Source organism: Ostrea edulis, chromosome 2, assembly GCF_947568905.1.
Source record: "Ostrea edulis chromosome 2, xbOstEdul1.1, whole genome shotgun sequence".
Taxonomy (NCBI): domain Eukaryota; kingdom Metazoa; phylum Mollusca; class Bivalvia; order Ostreida; family Ostreidae; genus Ostrea; species Ostrea edulis.
This window is the reverse complement of record NC_079165.1, coordinates 104,594,643-104,608,752: the sequence shown is the minus strand read 5'-3', so window position 1 is coordinate 104,608,752 and position 14,110 is coordinate 104,594,643. Positions and strand designations below refer to the sequence as shown.

Sequence of the window (14,110 nt, the reverse complement as noted above, 5' to 3'; positions counted from 1 at the left end):
GTCCCGAAGGTGCTGATATCCATTATATCTAAGGAATCTCAGAGAGAGGTAGGAGAACATGGATCCACCCCCAATTTATCTTTACTTTAGATAGATATGTTTTATAATTATAAAAATGCAATTAAATATCATAATAGAGTTTTATGATATAAAATATCCCATTGCTTAATATTTCCAACGATTGTCATCGGGTGCTCTAGAGCTTCTGACTTCTATGCAAAAGGTCTTAGGTTCAAATCCCGTCTATTTCTTTATATTTTAATTTGAAATTTATCAAGACATTTTAAAACCAAAAAGAAAAAAAGCTCCATAGTGACAGAGGGATATTATGGGGGGATTTGTTGATTTTTAGAAAAATGATGAATTTGAACTCAACAGAATATTACTAAATAGCTGTCTGAAACTCTCCATTCCTTATAAATAATAGAACGCTTAAACAACAGAAGGACATCACAGGTGGATATTAATTACAGAACAAATATTTTATTACTCTTTTGACTGGACTTGAAATCGTTGCTGAGCAACTCGTCTCTCCCAATTCAAAAGCGCGATGACTTCAGTTATTTCGAGCGAGTTTGAGGACATAATATATATCATGGAGTTAAGAGGATAAATAGCAGGTCCAGGGTGACCGAGGTGAGCGTTGTGGCCCATGGACCTCTTGTTGACGATATAGCTTAACAATTTACCCTGATCATATTGTCTCGCCTGGGAATCGACAACTTCTTTACTTTTGATTACGAACTCCTTTTGGGTTCTAGAAATGTACTTGGTATTGATCAGTGAATTTCCTTGGCACATCCTAGTCGCTTATTGTCGTCTTTAAACACATTAGAATGAGTAAATTCAAAATTAAAGCTACGTCATGTGTGAATCACTTAATTTACGTAGTGAAATCGTTAAGACATGAACGACAAAGAAAAAAAAAGGAAAGAACTTTTTTTTAAACAGTATTCGTTTAATAGACTTACTTTTGTTCTGGTGAGATAACCTTGGCATAGATCGCGACATATCCTATTTCATATCTATAAATTATTAACTTGTCATGATTGAGACCCGGATCTATCGTCCGATCTTTTGGATTTGTTCCCCTAAGAGTCAATATATTTTATGTCAATGTAGTAATTTATGAAATTTTAAAGGAATGTGCCAACAAAATCATCCTTTGATAGTCTTTCTATTTTGCTAGAAATAAGTAAATAATTACAAAAAGTGAATAATAGCAAACAGTAAATAATACACAAATTATTGACATTTTTCCGGTGAATAGTTCACCTCGAAGTACATACAATATTTCCCGAACACGAAGGGCGTGGTGAATATTGTACTTTGAAGGTAGCTAAGGCATTGTTTTATCATACGATTCTATAATTCAAAACATCGAAACTGGCTACCAGAGTCAACGAAACGCTACCTGGTTGGCCATCCTTGTATACTGCCAGATGTAAGACGTAGTCAAAAGCAATTAGAGACGCAAGTTTATGTTAATCATATAAATGAATGATTTAAAACATTGAAGCCGGCTACTTGCACATGTAGAACTTACCTTTAGACCACGGACGATGTTGCTATAAATCAGAAATTGTTTCTCCAGTTCGCGATATAAGTCATCCTTTCTTTACAATTGGTGCAAGGTAGTCGAAGATTCAGTAAGTAGAAACGTGAATTTTCATCCAATGATAAAAAAGTATAGCCAATCGTATCGATTTTCAAATTCTCAATTCATTTTTGGTTCAATGTTTGAGAAATTTTAAAAATGTGCCATATTCATCTAAAAGGTACGCGTCGGTGAATACAACGTTCTATTTTTCCTAGGTTGTTGGAAAGCACGAAATCATTCAATCATATAATAATGACAGTGATTTTATGGTTGATAATTCAGAACATTCTGAAGAGTTGAGAAACAACAAACTAAAAGAAATAGAAAGTTATGCTCACTTCCACGTGCCTTCGAGGTGAATATAAGGGAATTCCTGAATTGATACGATTTCGGTTATAATCTTTGATCGTCCAATGTAAACCTGCGTCTTAAAATGACTTTCGACTTGGTCTTCCACTCTAGCGGTAATCAAAGATGGCCGACCAGGTATTGTTTGGTAAGCTGTAGAAATAGGTTTCAATGTTTTAGATTATTCAATTGCATGATAGATAATAATGACATTTTCGAGATCAATACGATGCTTTAGCTACCATGGAAGTGTAATATTCACCTCGTCCTCCGGTCTCGGTGAATATTGTACGTTGCACCTTCAAAATATCAATTACTTTATGATTCTGAATATCTAATAACATATTGTTAATGAGCGTGTGGATAAACAAATGCGCAATTGCCAAAGCAATATGTAAGGAATAAATGTATAGTTTGTGTTTTGGGGTGATGCATGCAATACAAACAAACTATACATTTTCCTCATCTCTAATTACTCCGTTTACCTGATCAAGATATAGGGCACACGGCGGATGTGATCTGTCGACAGGTGATGCCTTACTCCTCCTAGACACCTGATCTCAATTCTGATATATCCAGGGGCCCATGTCTGCCCAATTCTCTATTTTGTATTCCTTTATAGGAGTTATGAGCTTGATCACTGTTCGTTATTTTCACCTTTTATCTACTAGTATATTTTTTAACTTGTTTCTTTCATTCGTTTTTTTTCTTTACTTCAAATTGAAAGGTTGCGTGCATGTTAATATTTTTATCAAGAAATAACATACAGTGAAACTGCGTACGTTAATATTACTATGTAACATTTTATGTTTATCCACCTAACTCTCATTTTATCGAATTCTCAAGAAATCTCATGATTGTGTCCTTATCTGGACATTTTGACGATTCCCCCGAGACACAGAACGATCTGGAAGACGCCGTTTTTGATAAGAAAAGACTCAAGTGAATTCAACATGTAGTACTCTTTTTAGAATTTTAAAAGCGATTAGTTTCTGATAATTAGATTATCTATTGATCCAGGAAATACTTAAACTGGAATGAGTTTCTATGGGAGTCAGTGAGTGACGTTTGATTGACGTTTGGATAACACTTTAACGTTCTCTTTTCCCAGTGATGGCCCAACACCTACATAAAATCTGTGCTGCACTACCCTGTAGTCTAAACAATACAAAGCTGGTATTCTGGGGGTTTTTTTTCAGGACCAGTCAGGAAAAGAAATGTTCCCGAACTGTGCGATGACAGCAGAATGATATATGATGAATGGCCTTGGATTGGTAAGAATTCAAAGAAGATAATTTATTACGAGGAAGGAAACCAATTCTTCCATGAGAATGATGTCATTTCAGTCAACGATGAGACTTATAAGGAATGAAATGCAATATGAGATTCACCTTTTTATAACAACACAAATTAAATTCGAATGCTATACGCTGGATCTTCATTACATGAGCAAAATAAACCAAATCTTCTTTTGTTCCGATATCTATCTCTTGGTGATCGCTTGCATACCAAATGCTTTTAACGACAACCTTCAAATTTATATTTTATTATTGGAAATGTGTATAATAGCCTACATGTATATTTCTCTTGATAAAATTTGACAAGATGTTAACTTGTAAGCTTTTATCGAGAGATGTACACACGTACATTGTAGGACGTACACGTGTATGCCTTAACAATGAGAATACATGTTGTTATTACATTGCCTCTTGGAGATATACACAACAATACGTGTAGGATGTACACGTGTATGCCTTCATAAAAAAAACACGCATTGTTGTTTATAATACCTCTGGTAAGCTTTCATTTAGAGATGTACACACGTGCACGTGTAGGATGTACACGTGTATGCTTTCATAAAAAGAACACGTGTTGTTTATATTGCCTCTTGTAAGCTTTCATTTAGAGATGTAGACACGTGCACGTGTAGGATGTACACGTGTATGCTTTCATAAAGAGAACACGTGTTGTTTATATTGCCTCTTGTAAGCTTTCATTTATAGATGTAGACACGTGCACGTGTAGGATGTACACGTGTATGTCTTCATAAATAGAACACGTGTTGTTTATATTGCCTCTTGTAAGCTTTCATTTAGAGATGTAGACACGTGCACGTGTAGGATGTACACGTGTATGCTTTCATAAAGAGAACACTTGTTGTTTATATTGCCTCTTGTAAGCTTTCATTTAGAGATGTAGACACGTGTAGGATGTACACGTGTTTGTCTTCATAAATAGAACACGTGTTGTTGTTTATATTGCCTCTTGCAGCCACTTGGAAGCCGTCGTCCTATACATGTCCCATTTCTGGTGGATTCTCCCTACGGGTCATCAGCGGTCTCACAATGAAGGTTTTTTGCTTTGATTATGGTTCATTCTTTTTGCGATACCACAACTATCTTGATTTGCAAGTTTAAACATCTTATTCACCCTTGATACATAATTCAAATTGATTTTAATTTCAAATATTTTTGTCGACCACGGGACAGAAGATTAAACCTCACTTTGTTCTCATGCTACATATTCACCGTCTTTTCAGGATACTTGCGATGGCGAATGGCGAAACTCTTCTATCGAGGTCGACTGTAGTAAAAGTGGCGGTATGACTTTTATACCTCCCTCCAAGAGTACGTGCAATCCCTTCTCTAACACGAGTCGAAGTGAGTAATTTATCTATATAAGAATAATTTATGTATATAAGAATAGTCATAGTCTTTATGTAACTTATTTCATTTTGGATAAATAACACATTGCCATTACGACCGACTTCCTTTCAAATCATACATAGTAGAATAAATATTAGTAACATGTCTCTTATCCCTTTTCAAGTATATTTCCTGACTCAGTAGGTTAAAAGGTGCTGATATGTATACTAGGAGTTCGAGTCTCGCAGGGCGTTTAATTTTCCCCCAGTTACTCTCTACCAAAACTACATTTTTTTTTTCATTGAATTAAATGAATTTTTTAATTTCAAAGTTCATTGAACATAATTATCCCCCACTTGACTTTCCATTCTTGAAAAAGTGAAGATAACCAACAGTGATCAATCTCATAAATACCTTAAGAATACAATATTTTGAGAAGCGCAAACACTGACTCATGGAAACTTGGTACCAAAGGTGGAATAAGGTGTCCACAAGGATAAGCATAAACTGCTGGCCGGGTCACACTCGCCATGAACCTTATAAACGGATTCATACAGATTCAGTCTAATAACAGGTGGTATTTAACAGCCATAGAAAACCCCCTGAAACACCAACTTCTTCGTCAGTTGCTCTTCTCGATTTGAATTTGAGCTTTGTTCCGTTGTTTGATTATCAAAAGCGGGAAATAACTCAAGAAGCCAGTGTACGTCTAGTTTGTTTGTGTGTGTGTGGGGGGGGGGGGGGGGGTGTATGAAAACAATGAAAACTCGGGGTCAGTTGTATAATGGGGCAAAGTTCACGATACAAACCAGTTAGATTTCTTATATATAATGTATTTTAACTTGCTTGTTAAAAGTTAAAAGGTCATTTGCATGTCACAATTTATATCGATAATTATCAAAGGTCGGTAAATCTGAAGAAGAAATATTTATAGATTTACTTTTACTATTGATTCATTCCAAGTATCAATATACATTAAATACGTGCTTTAGAATGCAAAAGATACTAATTTATTTCACCCCTATCGGCAACTACATCAAATCATATGAAAACATCCAATTGAAGAGATTGCAATGTATAATATCATATATCTTTTATTCCAGATATTTTTTAGACCTTTTTTCTTTTCAGTAATATCTCTACATTGTTGGGCTGGATGGCAGCAGGGCGCCTTTAAATACGTCATAGTCTCCTCCCAAACAGAATTCAGACACCACAACGAACCGCAATTTTGCATTGTAAGGATGTTTCTCGGTCAGGATTTAAATTAACCATAAAATTGGTACACATTATATTATAAAGAACTTGTACTTTCTCATAGAGAAAAGAAATGATCACAAAGCGGAAATGTTTCTCATTTATTTGATTGTACTACATGTAAGATACTGTCCGTCGAATCATCGTTCATAAGATATTTAAAGTGTTTGAAAAATTGTTTCAGCGCTTCCCCATAGTTCTACGGGAGACGTTTGAGGCGTTTTTGTATGTTAGTGTTATATGCCCTATGGACCTGGATGGGCTGGCACCACCGGGATTAAACTACTTTAAATTAAACATGAGAAAAATAAGTAAGTTCATACAACACTCTGATTATTGCATGTGATTAATAAGAAAACTTGGGACGAAATAATACTTCTCTACGGAATACTGCTTCTAGTGGGTTTTTTTTGGGGGGGGGGGGGTATGTCATTAGTAATGATTTGGAGACATATTTGTCATCCTAGATGTCCTAAGTAATGATTTGGTGGCACGTAAGAAAATATTGTGTAGACGATTTAAACAATAAAGCATTATATACCTGTCTATATATAGCTGCAGAACTGTAGCTCTCTGAAAAAAGTATTGGGACAGATCAGAGAGCTACAGATCCACCTTCGATTTACGGCGTCAAAAAAAAAAAATGCGCACGGCCGAAGTCTTATATCGTTGTATTCTTGTATTGCCGTCTCATTAATTTGATATAAAAAATTCCTAACATATTTTTCTACTATACTTGTGTCCAAACATACCTTCTAATGTTCATTCAAGCTCCATACGACCCGAAAAATCACAGCTTTCAATGATTTCGTTCGTTGACGTAGCCATTTTCAATAATCAAGGGCTTATTCTACCTTTAAATGAACTATCTATATATATTTTAATTTCTATTAATTATTTGTTATTATGATGAAGACCGAATACATAACTTGTATTGAATATTATGAATATATACTAATAGCAACAGAGTTCGAATCGACTGGCTACCTACAGGTAACGTGGCTACATCAACAAACGAAATCACTTGAAGCTGTGAATTCTCGGGTCGTATGGAGTCCTAATGAATATTTAAAGGAATGTTTGAACACAAATGTAGTAGGAAAATATGTTAGAATTTTTTTATATTAAATCTTATCTATGAGACGGCAATATAAGAATACAACGATATAAGGCCACAACCGTGTGCAATTTGTGTGTGTGTGTGTGTGTGTGTGTGCTCGCGCGCGCGCCGTAAATCGAATGTTTTTATAAGCTCTGATCTGTCCCAATATTTTTTCCGAGAGATTCAAATCTGCAGCTAGTCTATATAGTACCCAGGTCAAGTTAGTGGTTAACGCTTTCGTTTCTCACCACTGCAACCCGAGTTCGATTCTCAGGACCGGCAGTGGCTGTATGCGAGAGGGTACTGTGGTCGTCCATTCGGACAAGTGAGTTTCCTCCGGGTACTCCGGTATCTACTCGCATCAATATGTGCCAATATCCGAATCGATGAAAAGTAGTGTAGAACTTGTTCGTTAAATAAAGTTTAAAACTGTTTTAGATAATGCAGTTTGTCAAGATGACGATGAAGTAGAATGCGGAAAGTTGAAAGATTCTGGAATGTGTGACCGTCCTCATTCCGAATTTTATCGGCACTGCCTGAAGACCTGTGGAGAATGTGGTAAGGATGTACAACACGGAAAATATTGGTTTATCATTATCATTTATTGGACAAAAAAATGTGACATTGAAATAAATAATTAAAAAACCATGACGACATTATCAAGTTTTTTTTTAAAATGTAGAATATATATGTATATATATATATATATGTATGTGTGTATGTATATATATATATATATATATATATATATATATATATATATATATGTATATATATATGTATATATGTGCATATATATATATATGTATGTATGTGTATGTATGTGTGTGTGTATGTATATATGTGTGTGTGTATATATGTGTATGTATGTATGTATGTGTGTATATATGTGTGTGTATATGTTTATTTTTCCCCCAGTGATATCGTGTGTGTATTTTATGTATATATTTTATATTGTGTTATCTATTTTTATATTCTCTCATTTATCTGTCTGTGAATATGTTTTATACAGGACCACAATGTAAACTAGTCATTTGTACTAATTGTGCTATCCTGTCTAAATAAAATAATTTATTATTATTATTATAGAATAGAATAAAAATTAAATATTCATTAGATTATAACAATTTAAAGTTTAATTTCCAGAGAATAACTGTTTCATTTAATTTATTCAGATGACGGGCTGTCACCACGAAAGACGTGTTCCTTCAGCTCTAAATTGTATGGGAAATGGAAGCTGATCGACCGGAATCGCTTTGAGACGGTTGTCATCAACTCCTCCCACGTGGACTTCTCCGAAATGGGGGCGTTCCAGTGTTACCAGGGGACACCAGATATCCACCAGTACACAGTAACCACAGCCTACAAGAATGGATGGTATAACAATAGTAATAAAATTTATATAGTGCCTTATAGAAAGCAAATTACTCAAATTAGGGTGTCCGGGTAGCGCTCTCGCTTCTCATCGCTGCGACCCAAGTTCGATTCCCGTGATCGGCAGTCGTTGCCAGTGTATGTGAGAGGGTATTGGTGGTTGCCCGCTCAGACACGTGGGTTTCCTCCGGGTTCTCCGGTTTCCTTCAACATAAACGACCCCTAGCTTCAATATCCGTACATCAAATGACTCCATTGGAAATACATTTTCATGGGCTATCCTTGGTATTTATGTATGTATGTTTGTATGTATGTATAAACCGAATATTTTTACCCCAGAGCGTTTTACATGGGTAAAAAGAGGAATGCAACGATAAAACACAATTAAATGAAATTAAATGACAGCATGACATAAGATTTTATATATCATACTACCCATAGTCCTCTGCGTCTCAGCACACAGAGACACTAGCTACCATATACCGCATCACATATACCGTTTTGGGATAATGTACATCCGCGATTACAACGCGGCCTAATTACATAGCGCAATAATTGTACACTTATCATCAGAGGTGCATAGAATTTCATAAATGAATTGAAATTGCAAGGCACGAAGTTGAAGTATATAGAAAAAAGGAAAGAAAAGTTCAATAAAACATTGAAGTAAATGTAGCTTTTCTACTTTCACTTCAAGAAAGAAAAAAACATGGACTCAGACGCAACACAGGCGCGGGTCTAGAAAATTTTCCAGGAGGGGGGATTCAACACATAACTTGTTGATATCATGATATCTATTTTGTACTCTTTTATCGTCTGCACGGGGTATTATAGGTTAGCTACCACTTTCAAAAGAATTTAAAATGGCAATCGAATTTACAACGTTTATTGCTATAAGGGATGAGAACTAAATTCACATAGTTTTCATCAACACCCCCACTCTTCCCCCTTGAAACTAAATTTGATGAATATTGAAAGTATGATATCGATTGATATAAACTTTCAGGAATTTTTACCCCCCCCCCCCCCACCTCCGCCTAACTGCTTGTATTTGAATTTAGATTTTTATCCGACATCGATCATTTGATCTCTCCTATAGAAGAGTTCAACATTGCTTCTTCTCGGATGTATTTAAATGAATCTTTTTGTTATATAATCAATACTATACTCTGGTATCTCTCACTCTTATTTTTTTCCCAAATCAAAGGGGTTGTGACACCCTTAACCCCCTCTAGATCCGCCAATGCAACACATACGAAACAAAGTATGAATTAAAATCGGAGCAAGTCGCTGCACTTCTTGTCTTTGTAGAGACAAGAAACATTGTGAGCCTACTACCAACTTGCTATGGGAAAAAGTATGATTTTGTAGCTGATGTCATTTCTTTCTGATGACCCCCACCGCCATCTTTAAGAAAAGTACAGTGTAGTTCGTAGGAATTCCCCATCCCACAATGCCTGCACGGAAGAGTGTGGTATGCGTGCAAACGAACTCTAGCGGAAGTTTGCTTATATATCTGTAAAATTATCAAAATAAAACACTATAATTAAGATCAATAGCTAAAAGGTGTGTTTTGTCCTCCACCGCAACGCTGAAGGGGACATAGACATACCAGTGTCCGTCCGTCCCACTTCACATTGTGGACGCAACTCCTAAGAAACCGTTCCACGGATTTTGATGATATTTTGTAGGATTGTTAGTCACCATGTGTAGTGGATCATACTACGTCGCCATTTTGATTCGACAATTTTTACAGGCGTTATGGGACTTTGTTGAATATGTACATGCTATACTATAGGAACACTTTGTTGACCCAGCTCCCCAGAAACCGGTCAACGGATTTTGCTCATATTTTGTAGGATTGTTAGTCAGCATATGTAGTAGATCATATTACGCCGCCATTTTGATTCGACAAATTTTACAAGAGTTATGGGACTTTTGTGCTTCAACTTTTTTAGCGGCGGTTGGGGACATAGCTACGTGTAGCAATCTTGTGGGTTTTTTCTTCTTTATTTTACTTTTTGTTTTCTTTTTCTTTTTTAGTTGTTGCTTATTTGATGTTTGATAATTAAAAACAGTTACAATTGATAAATGTTTGCCTCTAGAAACCTAATTGATAAGAATGAGTTTTAAGACATTTTGTTGTTGTTGAAAATTTCAAGAGACGTTGACTTCTTGATGTCATCTGGAAGGTCATTCCAGAAATGTGCTACTGCCTAGCTGAGTTGACGTTGTCCGTACTTTTTTGTTCTGATCTTTAGCACCATAAGTCTCGACTCAGGGAGATAGAGAGGGTCGTTTGCCCGTTTGTTTTTATTAAGTCCCGTCGAGAATTTTTCACTCATACTGAGACGTAACCAGCTGTACGTGATGTACCACAAATTTAGACCTATGCTAAACGCTCAGGACCGTAGCAGTGATGCTTCTTTAACGTACCAACGCGTGCTGCGAGACGGGACATTCGATTTTTGTGTATTATTCGAAAGACCTGAGATTTTCACTTCTAAATACTGAGCGTTTGGCGAAGGAGCAATCACTACCTATATTTACGTCTTAGGTTTGACGCGTACATGGCACAAGCAGGACTCGAACCCACAACCTCTCGGTTACGAAGCGAACGCTCTACCATTGAACTACCGCGACCGCATTCTCTACCCAGAGTTCCGTGCGCTCCTCGCACTACACCTCTGTCAACGGCTTTTTACAGAAATCTTGTAAAAGTTTCTATTATCCAACATTTATGTTTTGGACTAAATATTTAGTCATATTATGATATGTTTTTGGTGCAATTAAATTGATGCTTGCTGTAAATTGTTTAAAATCACCGTTTTCTGATCATAAATTTGGAACTACTTCGCAATATGCGTATGAATGTAGGACATACACGTGGTTGAGATTTAAATGTAAACATGGAATCAAAAGTAAGAAAGGCTGTAAAAATATGACAAAACTTGTAAAATAAGAGACAAACAGCTGAATGGTAAATATGTACTTATTAAAGTGTCAGTGGGCTATGAAAAGAGCCTGATGTATCACCTGTTGCCCGAACTTTTAAAGGGAAAGGAAACCAAGAATGATTGTTTATACCATGTGATTATATTGTCACGTGATTCCAAGCGTTGACAGAGGTGTATGTGAAGCTTGCGTAACGCGCCCTCTGGTGAGAGAATGCCGCGACCGGTTCGGTGGTGGAGTATATTGTCCTCCTCACTGTCATATTCTACTTATACTATGTACATGGTGCACCTATTTTGGAAGAAAACAAAATGTTTGAAACATTGTATTGTATTTGATATAGCACATCCCCTAATTTCTGTGGAAGCCGTAGGCTTCGGGCATCAGCTCCGTCCTCGGGTCAAACAAAACAGCTGTTGTCTTCGAACCCAGTCAATAACTGTATAATATCACCCGTTGTCAAGTACTGTTAGCCGTTGCTAGATACTATATCTCCTCGGAGCGCATGCTTTCTGTTCTCAAAGGGAAACAATATATTTTTGAGTCGGCTCGCGAAGCGAGATGCTCCTTGCTGTCAACGGCGTGCGGATTTATCTCGGCTCACAAACTTTCTGTTTATTCTTGCACCGACAGCAAATAAATCCCACGCACAAGATCTTCAAAACATTTTCATTTGCTTTTTTTGAACAACTTCGTTAGGTTTTGAAGACATATCATACATGTATGTTGATATTCTTATAACAATGTAATTTAAATGAGTCTCCTCAATACGTTACTAAATGTAGTGCGCATGAATACATGATGTAAGCAAATTAAGTCAATAAGTGTCACATGCGACGTACGTGTGTATAGATATATCAACTACAAAAATAGATTCGTAAACATGAAACAAATAACTTGTAAGTAAATATTTTATAGTAAAGAAAGTAATAGCTCGCTTTCTTAGGTTGGAAAAGCATTGTAAATATTTGAAAATGGTATTTGTCTATTACGACCGACCATACTCCCCGTCGAGGCCTCTTCGAAAGTGTGTCAAAGCCTAAACCATGTGACTATTTCTGCGAGAATCTTCCGGGGTAAGACGAGGAACACGCGTTCAGTTTGTTATGGTTTCGCTTTCAGACTATTCTACAGTCAGATATAGATAATCACATTTACCATATTTTGCCGAATATATTTAATACGCATCCCCTTTTGGGGCCTGTAAATTGTGGAAATACCATTCGTGTGTACAATCGCATTTAACTTCACGAGAAATCTTTGTGGAAATAATGCAGGTTCTCAAAAAAGCATGCACTAGAATTTGTATACAGTGCAGCAAATTTGTTTTTAAGAAAACGGCAATATTGTCCTTATACACACTACATAGCAGTATTTTCGGGGAAATAATGTTAATTTCAGCAAAGCTCGAAAGTTTGTAGCAGTAAAGTTTTAACAGACTCGATATTTTCTTTGTTTAAAGTTTATATCAATTAAATAGCCAATGCGAGCGTTCAATGTTTTGTGATCAGGATATAGGGCTCACGGCGGGTATGACCGGTCGACAGGGGATGCTTACTCCTCCTAGGCACCTGCTCCCACCTCTGGTGTGTCCCGGGGTCCGTGTTTGCCCAACTATCTATTTTGTATTGCTTATTGGAGTTAAGAGATTGATCACTGTTCGTTATCTTCACCTTTATAGGAGTTATGAGATTGATCACTGTTCGTTATCTTCACCTTTATAAGAGTTATGAGATTGATCACTGTTCGTTATCTTCACCTTTATAGGAGTTATGAGATTGATCACTGTTCGTTATCTTCACCTTTATAGGAGTTATGAGATTGATCACTGTTCGTTATCTTCACCTTTATAGGAGTTATGAGATTGATCACTGTTCGTTATCTTCACCTTTATAGGAGTTATGAGATTGATCACTGTTCGTTATCTTCACCTTTATAGGAGTTATGAGATTGATCACTGTTCGTTATCTTCACCTTTATAGGAGTTATGAGTTTGATCACTGTTCGTTATATTCACCTTTCAATCAAAACATCGCCCAAGCTTCGAAAAATGACGTATCAAGGTGAGATATAACACCCCCCCCCCCTCGGTAATTAAAAACATATCAATAATCAAAGCCAGTAATTTAATTGGTACTAAATGAATAATTCAAACATAACCCTCTAAAATTTCGCATTTAGATGGGTAAGTACATCAGTCGTTTACTGCAAAAGGAAAGTTAAAACTCAAACGTAAAGCGTGCAAGATGCAGAAATCTTACAAATGAAGTGACAAAGGACGTGTACACAAAACATGTGCTAGTCACGTTATCATAATATCATGGCAGTTATAGAAATGCACGATGATAAATTTTAATTGGCTGTTTCATAATAATTAGTTACAGGGTGTAAGATAATTTAGATAAGCAAACAACGCGGCGAAAAATCAAGTGCACATTGCATTGACTAAAACAAAATGGGTCAAAAACCTTTAGTGGTATGTAGTATGTGTCCCTTCTCATAAAAAAAATTAAAAAGTGCGTATTATATTTGGTTAAATACGAGTGTAAATTAATAATCATAATGCATTATTCCGATTGTAATTTTTTCTAGAATTATGGAAGCCCATTAATGTCATTGTAATAGTCAGTATTTACGTTTTTCCGAAGTACGGAAACCCATTTCAGCCATATTTCTAAATTCATGTGATTGTATATGAGATTCTGTAAACAATTACTTATGCTCACTTTCAAAGAAGAAATGGGGTTATTGCTTTGCACTTGTCGGTCGGCAGATCACATGTTCGCTCAATATCTTGGGAACCATTCACTTGATCGTTATGATATTTCA

At 36.1% G+C, this 14,110-nt stretch overlaps 1 protein-coding gene across 2 annotated transcripts in view; it reads left to right on the top strand.

Annotated features, from left to right (window-relative positions):
* LOC125667296 (uncharacterized) overlaps positions 1-14,110 on the top strand; it is a 93,451-nt gene that overhangs the window by 23,971 nt on the left and 55,370 nt on the right. For both annotated transcript variants that reach the window (XM_048900725.2, XM_048900724.2), the window contains exons 5-11: positions 3,148-3,222; positions 4,220-4,299; positions 4,488-4,608; positions 5,725-5,831; positions 6,035-6,161; positions 7,391-7,510; positions 8,128-8,329. In XM_048900725.2, the coding sequence (XP_048756682.2) occupies positions 3,148-3,222; positions 4,220-4,299; positions 4,488-4,608; positions 5,725-5,831; positions 6,035-6,161; positions 7,391-7,510; positions 8,128-8,329 (832 nt within the window). The remainder of the gene's footprint in view (positions 1-3,147; positions 3,223-4,219; positions 4,300-4,487; positions 4,609-5,724; positions 5,832-6,034; positions 6,162-7,390; positions 7,511-8,127; positions 8,330-14,110) is intronic.